The 18,270-nt window shown below is 36.6% G+C and overlaps 1 protein-coding gene across 9 annotated transcripts in view; it reads left to right on the top strand.

Moving 5' to 3' along the window:
• The window catches only part of EDA (ectodysplasin A), a 358,694-nt gene that overhangs the window by 326,122 nt on the left and 14,302 nt on the right, over positions 1-18,270 (top strand). For 6 of the 9 annotated variants that reach the window (XM_081276596.1, XM_081276597.1, XM_081276592.1 and 3 more), the window contains exon 3: positions 16,801-16,824. The exons of the other annotated variants lie outside the window; for them this stretch is intronic. In XM_081276596.1, the coding sequence (XP_081132722.1) occupies positions 16,801-16,824 (24 nt within the window). The remainder of the gene's footprint in view (positions 1-16,800; positions 16,825-18,270) is intronic. 9 annotated transcript variants of the gene reach the window in all.

The following is an 18,270-nucleotide window of genomic DNA, read 5'->3' as shown; positions in this document are numbered from 1 at the left end:
TCATCCTCCCTCTCAAGTAGCTGGGATTCTAGGCATGTGCCACTGTATTCAGCTTTGGTTGGCTATATTGAGCAGCACCTGTACTCTAGTGCAGCCACTAATGTAAATGATTAGAGTACACACAGACTGAACATCAGAACTCCCCAGTTTGTCCCATTATAAGAATCAGAGTGACTCAGGATGAGCTCCATCTTTGAACAAAGAGATACAATATGTACAGCAGCACAACAGCTAGCCATCTTGAATTGTTCCATGTCCCAATCTAGAGCCATGTTGCATATAAATGTTCTCAGTTTAACCACTTTTGTGGCCAGCTGTCATAGCTACACTCCTTCTCAGGGAAAGGGAGACAGAGGGCCATCCATTGACCCTTAGCAAGGCTGACAGAATTACTTATGGAAACAGCACATGACACCAGCCATCTGGGGTTCTTCAGCCCATTGTTGGGGTTAACCTGTCCACAGTAACATAGAGTAGCTCTTACTAAAAAGAAGAAATAAAAATAATAAAAATAAAAACACAGGGTAGCTCTGATGACTCATGTCAGGTTCCATCAGTAGGTTCTCTCTCTTATGCTCTGCTGGGCAAGAAATTTAGTATTTTAAATTACCATTATAACCTTTAACATGTTTAATGACAACACATCTCAACTACTAAGGCAGTCCACTTAATTCATGTGCATACAGCATAAAATAATTCCTTTCATTTGCTTAGCACTTCACACTTTCCCAAACTGTTTTTGTTTCTATTATCTCAGTGATCCCCAGAACTGGAAGACTGAATATCCAAGGTATTCAAAACCATGCTACCATTAACAGAAATTAAGAAATTGGCATTTAAGGCTTGACCTAGAGCAGTGATACTCAAACTTGCTCATATATACAATTATCTGGGGACCAGTTAAAAATTCTTCATGCCCACGTTCAACCCTGACCAATTGCATCAGAATCCATAGGGGTGGGGTCCAGGCATTCAGAGTTTTTGAAGCTCCCCAAGTGATTTCAATAGGTAGCCAGCTTTGAAAAACCACTAACAAGGTGAGTTCCATCTGAATTCCAGGTGACAGGAAGAATACATTCAAGTGGCAACTGTCACAGTTGTAGTCGGAGACATGGGCTATGATTTAGGGAGTATGATTCTCTTATAAGGGTTGAAGTCCTGGAACAAAATGTACTCATGAGAGAGTGTGTAGAGAAAAGAAAAACAGGGACCTGAAGACTAACCTTTGATATTCATAATGCTTAAGATTTCTATCTCTGTTAACCTAGTTTTTAAAAAAGGCCACATGGTTTCATAATGAGAAAAACATACATGACTAATCAGAGGCCTTTGTGGAAGGAATTGTGCATGTATCTAAAGGGATAAATGGGTGTAATTTATGTAGACTTTCAGAAAGCCTCTAACTGAAGTTCTGCAGCAAGGATTATTATGCTTTAAGTTGTGTCTTCAGGCAGCATGGAATTAGAGGGACCATCCTATGAAGAGGGCTTGAAGGCATGAATAAAGGGTGGCAATAAATTCACATCTTGTTAGGTTGGGACACACAAGCAGTAGAGTTTCTGTAATCTGTTTCTATAATTTGATACTTTTATATTTGGTCTGGGTGAGTTTGCAGTGAAATCTCTTAACTGTGCAGATGATGAATCGTCCAGAGCAAACACCCATTCAAAGCTCTGCCACTTACTAGCTGTGTGACCCCTGACAAGTTACTTAACCCCTCTTGTCCTGTTTCCTCAACTGTAAAATAATGGAATTGGACTTTTGTCTCAACTAGAAATTCTATAGATTAGCTTAGCTCAGCTCCCTTTTCTGTCTACGATGAAAACAACACATAATCAAGTTCTTTAGTTGATTAGAGCAGTGTTGGAGAGTGCCGATTATGGGGTCAAGGACCAGAGAAAGCAATTGTTATACAGAATTATTCACTCTACAGAATTCATTGTAACCAGATTGGCAAAGCACTGTTTCTGCCAGCCATCTGCTGGAACATAAAAATAGCTTTGTTATACAGGACCGTCCTTTATAATTGGATTTAACCTGTACCACACATTTCTTCAACTGTAAATTTATAAATCTCTTATATAGCATTTTAGAGTTGAAGTTCATAAAATTTTAGAGGAAGAGGTCCCCTAGTCCTTACCTGTATTTGGTAGAAGGAGAGAGAAATGTAGACAGGTAAAGTGATTCACCCAAGGTCAGATGGCAAGTAAGTTATAGAGCTATAGTTCTGGACAATGAGTTCAGTTCTCTTCCCCCTACACTCACTTCCAAAGCAATTAGTATTGTGGCATTTGAGTCCTCACACCAGGGCCATTTTGAAGTTGTTTTGGCAGCCCTATCAGCTGGATATATAGTTTGATAGTGATGGTGATGACAAATGGATGTAATGATTATAGCTGCTATTTATTGAGTACCTATGTGTGCTGGCCATTATGCGCTGTGTATTATCTCAACTAATTTTCCTAGTAACCCTTTTGATGTAGATACTATTATCCCACTTTTCATAAACAAAGAAACTTGTTTGAGAGAGGGAAAGTAACTTTTCCAAGATCACACAGCCATTGAATGTCAGAAGTAGAATTCAAACTCAGTTCTTCAAGGATAACAAAGTTCATGCTCTTTCCACAACCCCAGTATTTTCCAAACAATATAATCCAGAACATTAATTCAACAAGAGGTATTTCATGAAAAAGGTTCCAGAAGCAAATAAGTTTAGGAAATGCTGCATTTTATATCCCCTTTTTGGAGAGTCACATTTCCCATGTGTGTTCGAAGATCTGAGAACCCTGTATTTCTTATTTTTTTTATTTTTACTAAGGAACACTTTTTTTTTTTTTTTTTTTACTAAGGAACACTTTTTCCAAGAACATGTATTACTATTACCCAGGACCCTGGTGCTTCCTCGAATATAGTGCAAAGAAAAACTGCATTAGACTACACAACCTCACATTCATAATTCTGATCTTCTTCAGAGATTATTGCTTTTAGTCCTGGCTTTCTTTATCTTAGTCACTAAAGTGACCAAAGACTCAGTGTTGCAAAATACTTCCCTGGCAAGAACACATCCTTGACATTTTGGCAACATGAAGAAACCTATACCTCATGGAACTTTGAGGGACCATTAAGCTTCTGAGTTGTCAGCAGTTGTTGGGACTGTTTTAGTATTGCCTTAACCACAGTAGTATTTTTGAGTCTTTCCCAAACCAAGCAAAACTGAGCCAGAAAAGTATCATAGCGGATCATAACTTGAGTCATGTTTGTGAAGCCTGAAGCCCCAGGGATGGGCCCCTACTGCAAAGGCTAGAAAGGAAATTCTTGGATGAAGAATGCAAGCTTTTCACACCAGAAATACTTGAGATTGGGATGGAATGGAGTAGGGTGGAATTCAACTTGCACAATCCTACCTTTTCTGGACTTTTTGTCATACTTAGAGCAGATGTTGGAACTGTAATCTTGGTTCTGAACATGGGTATTCCATGTGGTTCTCATTCAAAATTCTCACTCTTCTTTGAAGCTAATGGCTTCCATCTTCTTCAAATGTATTAGGCTTACCACACGTATTTGTGCATTCTCTCTGTTTACAATTCTGATGGTATGAGATAGAATATGAAATAAATTCCTTTTATGCGCCCAGGGGTGCATAACCACTGAGCCACATCCCCAGCCCTTTTTCCTATTTTATTTAGAGACAAGGCCTTGCCAAATTCCTGAGGCTGGCTTTGAACTTGTGATCCTCCTGCATCAGCTTCCCAAGCCGCTGGGATTACAGGCATGCACCACCATCATATATATATATATATATATATATATATATATATATTTGTAGATGGACACAATATCTTTGTTTATTAATTTTATTTTTATGTGGTGCTGAGGATCAAACCCAGTGCCTCACATATGCCAAGCAAGCACTCTATCACTGAGCTACATACAGCCCCAGCCCTAATTTTCTTTTTTTTTTAATAATAATCTGCAGTCCTGTATCTCCCCATCTGTCTGCCACTGTCTTTACTTTTCTTTTTATCACTTTACTAACTGATACTGAAGTACTGTTAGCCATGTCCAATTTCCTTGTGTAGCTCTCAAATATTACGGATGTATCACAAAAGAAAAAATAAATTAACATTTATTGAGTTCCAACTACTCTATGCACGCCACTTTCACTTAATTTAGTCCAAAACAACTATGATTTGAAAAAATTATGCCATTTTACTGATGGGCCATTTTCAGATGATTATGATTGATATTTTTCGCGTGACTATGATTCAGAGGAAACTGCAGTAAACTTTAAGTCTGAAAAATCTTGATTCACATGTCAAGTTTACCATATCCTTCAGTCATTCGTTTGTTCATTGAATAAGTATTTTATTGAGCACCTACTATAAAAGCAATGCTTTTGGAGCTGAAGATACAGAGATTAATAATTCACAACCCTTGCCCCCAAGGAGTTAATAGTCTACTAAGTGGAACAATCACATAATAGAATATTACAATTTGATAAGTACAGCAGTGTATTGTAGAACACATAGGAATCAATGGTTGAATCTAAGTCTTAAAGGATGAGTAGGCCTTGAGAGAGTAGGACTGGAGAACAGCACTGTATCCAGAGGAAATGAATAGGATGAAGAAAGGTACAGAGACAAGAGGTATGTTGAAGGGGGTGCCACAAATATAGAGCCAGGGCTTAGAACTGTTTGCAGTGTGGCATTATTTAAACTAGTGGATGTTTGATACATTTATTACATAGACATCTTAAAGGAGTTCTGATTCATGGAAAAATTAAGCAAAAACAGTGTTCCCATATATTCTGTCTTCCCACCCTTGGCAACCACTGATCTTTTTACTGTCTCTATAGTTTTGCCTTTCCATATGTCATATGGTTGGAATTACACCTTTTTAGACTGGCTTCTTTCACTTAGCAATATGCTTTTAAGATTCCTCTATCTTTTTGTGGCTTGATAGCTCATTTCTTTTTATTGCTGAGTAATAAAAAAATCCATTATATGGATATACCACAGATTATCATTCACTTGTCAAATCATATCTTAGTTGCTTCCAATTTTTGCCAATTATGAGTTAAATCACTGTAGACATCTATATGCAGGTTTGTGCAGTCATAAATTTTCACCTCCTTTGATCAAATATCTAGGAGCATGATTTACGGGTCATGTGGTAATACTATATTTAACTTTATAAGAAACTACCAAACTGTTTTTCAAAATCACTATGAAGCCTGGCACATTGGCATGCACCTGTAATTCCAGCTACTGGGGAGACAGACAGGATGATTTCAAGTTTGAGGCCAGACTCAGAAGCTTAGCAAAACCCTCAGGAACTTAATGTGAACCTGTCTCAAAATTTAAGAATAAATAAACAAATAAAACAGACTGGGGATGTTGCTCAGTTGGTAGAGTGTCCCAGGTTCAAGCCCCAGAAAAAAAATATTAAAAATCCCAACCAAAATGGCTACATTCCCACCATGTATAAGTTGCAGTTCCCTCCTGACAAATGATGTTGAGCATCTTTTCAGATGCTTATATGCCATCTTCATATCTTCTTTGGTGAAATGTCTATTCAGATATTGGTCCCATTTCTTAATTTGATGGTTTTTTTCCTGATTGTTAAGGCTTCTTTTCAAACATTTGCCTGTTTCTTTATTAGGTTATCTGTTTTCTTGTTGTTGAGATTTAAGATTTTTAAATTATGTATAAAAGTCCTTTATCTTATATGTGTTTTACAAGTATTTTTCATTTTCTGTGGCTTTTTGTTGTTGTTGTTGTTGTTGTCTACTTAGTAGTGCATTTCTCAGAAAAGTTTTTTTTTGGTTTGGGGCGGGGGGTTGTTGTTGTTGTTGTTGTTGTTACCAGGGATCAAACTCAGGGGCACTCAGCTACTGAGCCATATCCCCAGCCCTATTTTGTATTTTATTTAGAGACAGGGCCTCACTGAGTTGCTTAGCCCCTTTGCTGGGGCTGGCTTTGAATTTGCCAGCCTCCTGCCCCAGCCTCTCAGCCGCTGGGATTATAGACGTGTGCCACTGTGCCTGGCTTCAGACAAGTTTTTAATCTTAATGAAATCCACCTTAATTCCTTTCTTTCAGTTTGTATCTTTGGTGTTCTATCTAAAAACTCATTGCCAGGCCTATGTTGCCTAGATTTATCCTTTATTGTGTCATAAGAATTTAATATTATTTTGTTTTACATTTGGTTCTGTGTCCATTTTGAATTAATTTTTGAAAGGTGTAAGGTCTGTGTCTAGATTCATTATGTTTGCTTTGTTTGGGGGTTTTGTTTTCATTCTTGTTGCTTTTGCATATGGATGTCCACTTGTTCCATCACCATTTATTGGAAAAAATCTATCCTTTTTCCATTGGATTGCCTTAGCTTTTTTGTCAAAGGTCTATTGACTTTATTTCTTTAGGTATACTTTCAGGTGCTCTGTCCTGTTTCATTATTCTATTATTTCATCAATACCACCCTCTCTAGATTGCTGTAGCTTTATAGTTTAGTCTAGAATCAAATAATGTCATTTCCCGCGCTTTGTTCTTATTCCTTGATATTGTGTTGGGTACTCTGAATCTTTTTCTCTCTAAGCAAACATCAGCATCAGTTTTTGATACCTACAACATAACTTGATAGAATTTTGATTAGGATTTTATTGAATCTGTATTCCAAGTTAGGAAGAAGTAACATCTTAACAATATTTGCTTCTTTTCCTGAGCATGAAATATCTTTCTATTTACTTAGGCCTTTACTTTTTTTCATCTAACTTTTGTAGTTTTCTTCATATAGATACTCATATTTTGTTAAATTTATATCTTGATTATTTCTTCCTTTTTCTTTCTATTGGGAATTTTATTTGAAATTTCAATAGCTCATTTTGAACATATTGGAAATTATTTGATTTTTATGTATTATGCTTATACCATGCAACTTTAAAATTGCCACTTAGCCCCAGGAGCCTTTTTGTCTACTCTTTGGCATTTTGGTTTATGTTGTTTTGAGGTACTGGGGATCAGACTTAGGGTGCTATAGTGCTGAACTACATCCCTAGCCATTTTTATTTAATTTTGAGAAACAGTCTTGCAAAGTTGTGCAGGTTGGCCTTCAATTTGCTATCTTTCTGCCTCAGCCTCCCAACTAGCAGGGCTTATAGGCATGTATTACCACACCTGTCTCTGTGGGATTTTCTATGTAGACAATCATGTCATCTGTGAACAAAGACAATTTTATTTCTTCCTTCCCATTCTGGATACTTTTAATTCCTTTTCTTGTCTTATTGGATTACATAGGATTTCCAATATGATGTCGAGTAGGAATGGTGAGAGTATACACCCCTGATTTGTTCCCAATCTTAGGAAGAAAACATTTAGTTCCTCATCATTATGTATGATATTACCTGTAGGGTTGTTTTCATTTGTTTGTTTGGGATAGATATCCTTTATCAAATTAGAGAAATACCCTTCAATTCTTAATTTGCTGATAGTTTCTATCATGAAGGGATGTTGGATTTTGTTAAAGGCTTTTTGAATTTCTTCTTTTTAGGTGTTCCTGACAATAGATTGTATTTTGACATATCATACATAAATAGAGTGTAACTTATTCTAATTAGGATACCATTCTTGTGGCTGTACATGATGTGGAGTTTCACTGGTCGTGTATTCATATATGAACATAGCAAAGTTATGTCTGGTTCATTCCATTGTCTTTTCTAGTTTTAACCCCCTCCCTTCCCTTCATCCCCCTTTGTCTAATCCAATGAACTTCTATTCTTCCCTCCCCCCCCCCCCCGCTTATTATGTGTTTGTAACCACACATCCAAGAGAATATTTGGCCTTTGGTTTTGGGGGATTGGCTTATTTAACTTATCTCTTAATCTATTGAGAATGATTATGTGATTTTCTTCTTTATCCTGTTGATTTGTAGGTGTATTATATTGGCTAACTTTTGAATTTTGAACCAGCCTTGCATACCAAGAATAAATCCCACCTAGTTTATTTCTTAGTCCATTTTCTGATGCAATAAAAAAAAATACCTGAGTCCTAGTAATTTACCAAAAAATCGAGGTTTTATGGCTCAGCACTTTATATGCTGGGAAGTACAGGAGTGTGGTGCCAGCATTTGCCTAGCATCTGATGAGGGCCTTCCCAACTGGGTCATGGCATGGCAAAGAGCATCACATGGCAAGAGAGAGCAAGCATGCCAGAAAGAGCTTATTTTGTAACAGACGCCATTCCTACTATAACCCATTAATCCATTAACAAGAGCCCTCATGACATTATCCATTCCCAAAAGTCCCATATCTCAATACTGTTAGATTGGTGACCAATTTTTCAACATTGAACTTTTCGAGGACATATTTAAACCACAGCAAATATGCTATATAACTTTTAGTACACTGTTGGTTTTGATTGACTCACATTTTAATGAAGATTTTTGCATCTATTTTGAAGAGAGGTGTCTGTCTATAGTTCCTTTTTTCTTTGTTTCTTTTTCTTATAATGTCTGGTTTGCGGGTCTCGTAAAATGAGGTAGAAATTATTCCCTTTGCATCTACTTTTCTGGAAGCAATTATAGAAAATTGATATAAATTCTTCCTTGAATGTTTGGTAAAACTTACCAGCAAAATCATATGGGCCTGGTGCTTTCTATTTTGGAAAAATATTAGATATTGATTTGATTTTAATAGATATAGGCTTATAAATATTACCTAGTTCTTGGGTATGTTTTGGTAGATTATGTCTTTCAAAGAACTGGTCCATTTATATAAGTTATCAAATTTATGAGAATAGAGTTGTTCATAATATTCTTATATTAACATTTTAATGTCCATGGGATCAGTTGTAATACTCCTTCTTTCATTTCTGATATTATTCATTTGTGCCATCTTTCTTTCTTAGCTTGAATAGGGATTTTTATCAACTTTATTGATCTTTTCTAAAAAACAGCTTTAGATTTCATAGATTTCTTCTATTTTTGTTTTTAATTTTCATTTTTTCTGCTCTAATTGTTATTATTTAGTTGCTTCTCCTTAGTTTGGGGTTTCCTTTTCTAGTTTTCTGAGGTGGAAGCTTAGATATTGATTTTAGAGCTTTCTCCTGATGTGTGAATTTATTATTATAAATTTTCCTCTTAGCACTGCGTTTGATGCATCCCACACATTTTTATAGGTTTTGTTTTAATTTTCATTTAGTTTGAAGTCTTTTAAAATTTCCCTTGAGACTTTTTGACCCAGTGTATTTAGAAGTGTGCTGTTTAATCTTCTGTAGTTCCAAAACTTTCCAGTGATGTTTCTGTTCTTGGTTTCTAGTTTTATTCCACTGTGATATGAGAACCTAATTTGTGTAATATCTATTTTAAATGTGGTAAGCTATGTTTTATGACACAGAATGTGTACTGTCTTGGTGAGTGTTCCATATGAACTTAAGAAGAATGTGTGCCCTGCTATTGCTGGCTGAAGTATTCTACAAATGTCAATTAAATCTAGTTGATAGATGGCACTATTCAGCTCAACTGTATAGTCACTTATTTTCTGCCTACTTGATCAAGCAAATACTGTGGACATAGTTAAGCTCCAACTATAATAGTGGATTCATCTATTTTTCCTCACAGTGCTCTCAGTTTTTCTCTCACATATCTTGATGCTCTTTTGTTAGGTGCATATACTTTAAGAACTGTTGTATCTTCTTGGAATATCTTCTATCATTATATAACATCCCTGATAATTTCCTTGATCTGAAGTGTGCTTTGTGTGAAGCACATTTCAGAATGAGCTAGCTTTCTTTTGATTATTGTTGGCATGATATGTCTTTCTTATTCCTTTAATCTACCTATATATTTAAAGAGGGTTTCTTACAGGCAACATATAGTTGTGCTTTATATTTTTAATCTGCTCTGACAGACTTTTTATCTTTTTACTAGTATATTTAAAGTATTCACATTTAAAGAAATTATTAATATAGTTGGATTAATGTCTACCATACCGTATTTGTTTTCTGTTCATTGCCCTTTTTCTTTTTTTCTTTTTTTTTTTTTAACTTCCACTCTTATTCTGCCTTCTCTGGTTTTAATTGAGCATTTTATGTGATTCTATTTTTTCCCTCGTCTCTTAGCAATTATATTTTTTTAATTTAGAGACTTCCCTACTATTTGAAATATATATTTACAATGAATCCAAATCTACTTTCTTCTTATTTTAGTTTTGGTGGTAGTAATTGAACCCAGGCGAACTTTTCCACTGAGCCACATCCCAAGTCCTTTTGATTTTATTATTTTTAAAAAACATTTTGAGACAGTGTCTCCCTAAGTTGCTGAAGTTCTCATTGAGTGGCTTAGGCTGGCCTCAAACTTGTGGTCCTCCTGCCTCAGCCTTCTGCGTCACTGGGATTACAGGTGTTCACCACTGTGTCAGGCCTAATCTGCTTTCAAATAATACTATACCATTTCACAGGTAGTACAAGTACCTTATTACAGAATATTTCCAGTCCATGTGTTCTATCCCTAATAACCCTGCTTTCATTTGTTTCACATATTCAAAGGTCATAACCATAGAACAATTTTTTTGCTATTATTACCCTGAACAAAAGTATCATCTATTAAATTAAGAAAAAATAAAATAATTCATATTACCTTCATTTATTCATTCTCTAACTCACTTTCCTTCTTTATGTAGATCCAAGTTTATGACCTATATCATGTTCCTTGTTTCTGTTAACATTTCTTCCAAGTCAGATCTACCAACAACAAATTCCCTCCATTTGAGTTTGTTTGAGACTTTTTGTTTCTACTTCATTTTGAAGGATAATTTCATGGATATAGAATTCTAGATTGTTGATTTTACATCATCAGTCTTCATTAGAATGCTAGGCTTTGAATAGAAATGAAGTATATAGTGTTCCCTAATTTAACAGATGAAGACTCAGAAGAAAAGTCACTTGCCTCATTGTTATTTTGTGGTTGAGTCAAGACTAGTATTTGTCTAGACCAGCTGGTGGCCTCTAGGGCCCTGATTCTATTAGAACACACCTTTTCCTTTATGTCAGATAGGCAGACTACCTGCTCATGTTGATCAAAATGTGTCTGATTTCAATTTTACTCCTATCAAAGTAGTCCCAGGTAATTCACAGCTATCTATCCCACTCTCATACATTTGTGGGGTTTGCATGTAGAAAGTATGGTGGTTATAATTAGGGGGAATTTGAATGATATAGAAATGTAGCTTGTTACCATGGAAACAAACATATGAGACTAGTAGTCCTCTGAGTAAGAATAAAGTTCTGAAGCATGTAGAGAAAATAAATCAATATATCTAAAAGGTTATAGAACTCAGCAGGGGTTACTGCTTTTGCTCTGTGTCAAGATGCTCACTTCTAGTATGAGATAGCTCTAGCTTCCTAGCATTTTCTCACTAGAAGCTGGAAACCTACAGTGGTGTCAAGTGATAGCAGTGGGCATGACACATAGAGTCAGGCCTTAAAAATATATGTTGAGACTCCTAAGAATGATTTACTGGTCATAGTAAGCTATGTTAGAACAATAAGGAGCCCCTGTATTGCTGAGATGATGTACTTATTATCAACTGTGGGAGATATAATGCAATCTAATGACAATCCTATATGTATTTTTCATCTTCTTTTTTACCCCAAGAGATATGGCAAATATTTACTAAGCAGAAGCTCTGAGTGCCTTCCTATGACCCAAGATGAAGTAGAAGAAAAGACTTTCAGCCTGTTTCTCTAAGTACTCTTCACATCATGGCCATTTTAGGGGAGAAAAAAGAAAATTTTACTTAGATTCCTAACTCACATTATATACCAAATACATACCAGATTGCTCATTGATTTAAAAACAAAAATGAAGCCATAAAAGCACTAAGACAAATACAGATACCTATATAATGTTACATTAGTGAGGGTCTAACTAAGCATTACATTGAAGGCAGTAATCATATAGAAAAAGATTATTAGGATAATTATATTTCATTGAAAGATTCTCACATCCTTTGACCCAGCAGTATCATTTTATCTTTTGTTGTTGTTGTTGTTGTTTTGTTTTGTTTTGTTTTGTTTTTGTTTTTGGTACCAGGGATTGAACTCAGGGGCACTTAACCACTGAACCACATCCCCAGCCCTTTCTTATATTCTGTTTACAGACAGGGTCTTGCTGAGTTGCTTAGGACCTCACCAAGTTGCTAAAGCTGGCTTTGAGCTTGCAATCCTCCTGCCTCAGCCTCCGGAAGCACTGAGATTACAGGTGTGGGCCACTGTACCCAGCCCAGCAGTATCATTTCTAATGAATACATTCTAAAACAAATTGGGGCAAGTTTATAAAAACATACACGTGTAAAAACATTCACTATAGCATTGTTTATAATAGTGCAATTAGAAATAACCTAAATGTTCATCAAAGATGATTAAATGCCAAATCATCTACATTTATAAAACAATGTAGAAATGTAGTTATTGACATAGAAAAAGTTTGTTAAACAACCTTTTAAATTTGATCACATTTTGAAAAATACATATTGATATCCACAGAAGATTTCTAATTTTGCCTAAAAATAGTAGTTATTTGCAGGTACTTTTGATACCAGTAATAAGAATCAATCAGAGCCAAGTTCCATTTCCCCAGATGTGAAAATCGAACACCTAAGAAACACCAAGGCAAGCATAGAAAGCAAGTTTGGTTTTTTAAAATTATTTTATTTATTCTAATTAGTTATAAATGACATCAGAAGGCAATTTAATTCATATTACACAGATAGACCACAATTTTTCATGTCTCTGGTTGAACACAAAGTAGAGTCCACGCTATTTGTTTTCATACATGTACTTAGGATAATGATATCCATCTCATTTTACCATCTTTCCTACCCCCATGCCCCCACCTCCCCACTCTTCTCTTTGCCCTATCTAAAGTTCATCTATTCTGCCCATCCCCTCCCCCCCACCATCCTCATTATGAATCAGCATCCTTATATCAGAGAAAACATTCGGCATTTGGATTTTGGGGATTGGCTCACTTCACTTAGCTTGATATTCTCCAGGTCCATCCATTTACCTGCAAATGCCCTGATTTTATTCTCTTTTAATGCTGAGTAATATTCCATTGTATATGTATATGTATGTGTGTATATATATGTGTGTGTGTGTATATATATATATATATATATATATATATATATATATATATCACATTTTCTTTATCCATTTATCTACTGAAGGGTATCTAGATTGGTTCCACAGTTTAGCTATTGTGAATTATGCTGCTATAAACATAGATGTGACTGTGTCCCTGTAGTATGCTGTTTTTAAGTCCTTTGGTTATGGATTGAGGAGTAGGATAGCTGGGTCAAATGGTGGTTCCATTCCCAGTTCTCCAAGGAATGTCCATTCTGCTTTCCAGATTGGTTGCACCAATTTGCAGTCCCACCACCTATGTAAGAGTGTGTCCTTTTCCCCAGATCCTGGCCAATACTTATTGTTGTTTGTTTTCTTAATAGCTGCCATTCTAACTGAAGTGAGATGATTTGCATTTCTCTAATTGCTAGAGATGTTGAACATTTTTTTCATATATTTGTTGATTGATTGTGTATCATTTTTTTGAGAAGTGTCTATTCAGTTCCTTGGCCCATTTATTGATTGGAGCCTCTTCAACAAATGGTGCTGGGAAAACTGGAAATCCACATGCAACAAAATGAAATTAAATCCCTTTTTCTCACTGTGCACAAAATTCAACTCAAAGTGGATCAAGCACCTAGGAATTAAACCAGAGACCCTGCACCTAATAGAAGAAAAAGTAGACCCAAATCTCCATCATGTCGGATTAAGCCCTGACTTCCTTAATAAGACTCCTATAGTGCAACAATTAAAATCAATAAATGGAATGGATTCAAACTCAAAAGCTTTTCAGCAAAATAAACAATCAGTGAAGTGAATAGAGAGCCTACATTTTGGGAGCAAATTTTTACCACTTGCACATCAGCTAGAGCACTAATCTCTGGGATATATAAAGCACTCAAAAATTTTAACACCAAGAAAGCAAGTTTTATTTAAAGAATAGAACAGAGATGGACTTTTCTGCAGAGAAGGGGATCCAGAGCTGGTATCCGAGGAAGTAAGGGTGTCCTGCCCCTTTTATAGATTTTAGAATTCCTTTTTTCTCTTGGCCTCCCCTGCCCATCATCTGTGACTAGAGACCAAAAGGTGGGCCAAAGGTAGAGCAATCAGAGGGCAGAACAAAGCCTCCCAGGGGTTCAGGCAGGGAGCAGCCCTGGAGGCATTCATTAGCAGCCTGGTGTAGGGAGGAACAATTCCCTGGAGGCAGGTCACCTTGACAACAGGTTGCAGCAGGGGAAAGGGCTCTGGGGGTATTAGCATTTCATTTCCTTCTGAATCAGCCCCCATCTTTCTCACCCAATCATTTATTGCCTACACTGTCTGTCTTTTTGTCCCCCAGCCTCACTTTAATAAGCTATTTTTTCTTTGGATTCTCTTTTTGTGTATTATTTATGTAAGTATATACAAGTAATGAATAAGTATGTGTAGTAAAAAAATAATAGAAGTTTGAAAATTTAAAAAAAAAACAACTTTACTTTCCTTCTATTCAATAGTGCATTTTTTTTCCAATAGTGTATTTAAATCAAACTTTCTCCGGGAAGGTTTCCCGCCCCCCCCCCTCAGTTAGCCAGTATAATTCCTAAAGTCCCCCATCTTTAGTTTTTTTCTAATTGTAATTTCTTTGAGGATGGAGTTGTGTTGCAGTATATACTGTTCTCCATTCTGTAGGCATGTTCAGTAAGGTCTGGTTGACTAGTGATGGTCTGATTTCCTCAAAGCCTATTTTGAAGTCTGATGGAACAGCACTAACCCTCCAGTTGATTTAGCCAAAACCTTGGCCATGACTAGCACATCTTGGCTATGAGGGCAAGGTGGCTGCAGTTGCTGCCATCCTGTTGCTCTCCAGGTCTGAGGTTGCTGACTATTTGGGGCCGGGCCCTTTCTGTGTACATCTTTCCCCAATCAGCTTTCTTGTTCAAGGAAGAGGCCCTTCTCAGTTTGAGTTGCTGCCTCTTAGTATTATCTGTATAGTTGTACTTCCTTGCCAGAACCATCATACATATTCTCAAGAGCTCTCAGTCTTGTTAAAAACCATAAAGGATGGGTAGCAAAAGAAGAAGAAGAAGAAGAAGAAGAAGAAAACAAAGGACTGGGAGGAGAGGGAAGGAAGGAAAAAAGAGGATAGGAGAATGGAGATTCATGGCCTTTCAGTGCAGTAGGTTGCTCAATTCTACCTAAAACATCTCCTGCACTGAGGACCTACCATTGCACATGAAATTACTTTGCCAGGGAAGTCTACAAAGACACTGATTTTTTTTTCACATTTTTATTGGTGCATTATGGTTGTACAAAATGATGGGATTTGTTGCTACATTTACATGCACACTATCACCCCCAGCACTTTCCCCTGCCTTCCCATCTCCCACCCCTTGATCCCTTTCCTAAACTCATCTCCCTTTAATAATCATGAGATCCAGCCCACCTTTCTTTTCCTTTATTTTTTGTTGTGTTTTTCTTTCTAAAGGGCTTATGCAACCCTGGCCACACTGGAAGTCCTATAGGTTAGAGACTCTACTGACCTCTAGTAGAGACTGCTGTCATTGCTAGAGATTTTTCCAGGCTTGTTACAAGGATCAAATGAGAGAATATATGTAAATATGCGTTATAAACTATAAAATAATATTTGAACCCTTGATGTTCTTTTTGTAAGCTCTGGTGGGCCCTGACAGTGGATTAATGTTGTACAATATTGTTTTTGTGGGATTTTGGAACAGCTATCCTATACCTGTATCTAAAGAGAGCCAGATCCATCTACAGAATGAAGAAAATGAGGTCTCTGGGAGGGAAAAAATGAGTGGGAGGCACCTAAACTGTGTATGTCAAGGGAGTGGTTGTCCCATATTTCAGAAAAGCCTTGGGTTTTCTGAGTGTCCTCTGTTGGTTAAAATTATTTTCCTTAAAAGTAATTCCCAAGAAAATGCTTGTGATTTCACTATCAATGAAACTGTTCACACTTCTTTTAAAGCTTCCATTAAGTTATGGTAAATGACAGTGTGAGATCATGTGGACCCCATATGAGTGTGTTAAGTTTGCAGTATTATCTATTTCTTTATTTTAGTTGTAGACGGACACAACACCTTTGTTTCATTTATTTATTTATATGTGGTGCTGAGGATAGAACCCAGTGCCTCACGCATGCTAGACAAGTGCTGAGCCACAACCCCAGCCCCTGGCTGCACTATTTTAATAACTACCAAATTAAATCACTATTAGAAAGTGACTAAAAAGTAAACTGTTGCTGTTTTGCTCCTTCCATGAAAACAACTCCTTTTTCTTTTCAGCTTCCCCACATGAGACGCCATATCAGGTCCTCACCTGGCTGCGTGACTCTTCAACCTCAGGACTTGCAGAATTAATGGAATGCCGTCCTAAGGTTGTTGAGTTATGCGTTTCTAGGTATTTCATCTCTACAAAGAAGCACCCATTCCCTTCCCCCAAAGACTAAGGCTGAAAGATTTTTCTCTCTAGGAAAGAATCTTCCTTGTCATCTTTGTGGTCTCAGCAGTCAGAAAACCAACTGGGAAGGCTTTGTAGTTGGGAGATACTTTGTCAAGAACCTGACCCTTGGCAGTCAGGCTCCCTTAAATGTGCAGGCTTGGAGGTCCCTTGCAGGGCCTGTCTTAAAAGAGTAAATATTTTCTATTAATTTTTAGTGACTTAATTTTCCATTTTTTTTCTAATAGGTCCAGTTAAAAACAAGAAAAAGGGTAAGTTAAGCTCTTGATTTAAAAAATTGTCTTGTCATGTCTTTTCTAAAGTTAGAAGAAAAAAAATCAAGGGAGTAGGATTTTTGTGTTAATTTCTTTCAACATTGTTTGTCTATTATTTATTCAATCACCTATGATGTATATGAGCATTGTAGTTTTTAAAGAACAAAAAAATGGTTCTTCAGTAGTGGTCCATGAAAAATAAAACTGATTCTCTAGCATTATATAAAAGTTGTTTTTGTTTTTCTTATTGCTTTCTTCACACAGGGCCTTGTGCATGCTAGAGCAAGTATTCTACCCTGAACTACATCTCTGGCATATCCTCATCCTTCCTTACTCTTTCCCCTGCCTTTCTTTTTTTCTCTGTTATTCCCTCCTTTATCAAATCAGTGATCATATATGAATGAAGACCTGAAGTGCTTATAAGGAAAAAGGTACACTACCTATGGAAAATGTCAATATTTTGGGTTTTGGCCTAAATCTCAACGTATTCAATTTCCCAGATACTCAGGGAAGATATGTCTTATTTGTTGGGATTCTATATCCTTTTCTCTATGATGGGAAAACTAGACTATAGTGTTACCCTGATCCTTCAGTCTTTCCAAAGAAACTTCTAGTTGGGCAGCTCTGTTGTACTGTTTCTGGGCCAATAAGTCTCCATTGTTCCTGAGATGAGACCGGCCCAAGGGCTGGTACAAGTGCTCATTTACTTGAAGAGAAGCATCCAAAGACAAAACAAGCTCCAAAGAAAGGACTAGGTGATATGATACACTCCTTATGTCTAAAAAAAAACCAACTGTGAAACTAGTATATTAGCTTGTTTCTGGGTTCTGGCCTGAGGGGATGATAGATAATGTAAAAATAATGATTTTTCATTTAAATGCTTCAAGTGAAATGACTCTATTAAGATTTATGGAACGTTCTAGAATAGGTTATCAACCTCAGACTGAGTCAAAAAGATTGGCTTCAGGTACAGTCTGCCACTTCTGACTGCCAGGGTACTTTGCTGCCTTGAGGTACTCAGGACCCCATGGTAAATTTGTTTTCCTTTTGTAACGAAACTGAGGCCTCCAGAGGACCTCAGCTGAGCAAGATTAGAAAAAAGCAGGAGACTGGAATCAGCGAAGAAACCTTTCTCTGTGGGACCTGTGCATTCACCACCAACATACTTTTTTTTAATATTTATTTTTTAGTTGTAGTTGGATACAATACCTTTATTTTACTTATTTATTTTTATTTGGTACTGAAGATCATACCCATGGCCTCGCACATGCTAAGCAATCACTCTACCACTGAGCCACAACCCCAGCCCACCAACATACTGTCTTTTAAGAAAGTAAATTTGGTCTTTAAGTGTTTAGTTCTTAACTCTTGTCACATCCCTTTAAGACAGAAATTACAATTTGGATCATTGCCCAGCACTGCTACCTCGTGTATGGGACATTA

The sequence above is a fragment of the Spermophilus citellus genome (genome assembly GCF_964194105.1).
Source record: "Spermophilus citellus genome assembly, chromosome: X".
In the NCBI taxonomy this organism is placed as follows: Eukaryota; Metazoa; Chordata; class Mammalia; order Rodentia; family Sciuridae; genus Spermophilus; species Spermophilus citellus.
This window is presented reverse-complemented; position numbering and strand designations above follow the sequence as displayed.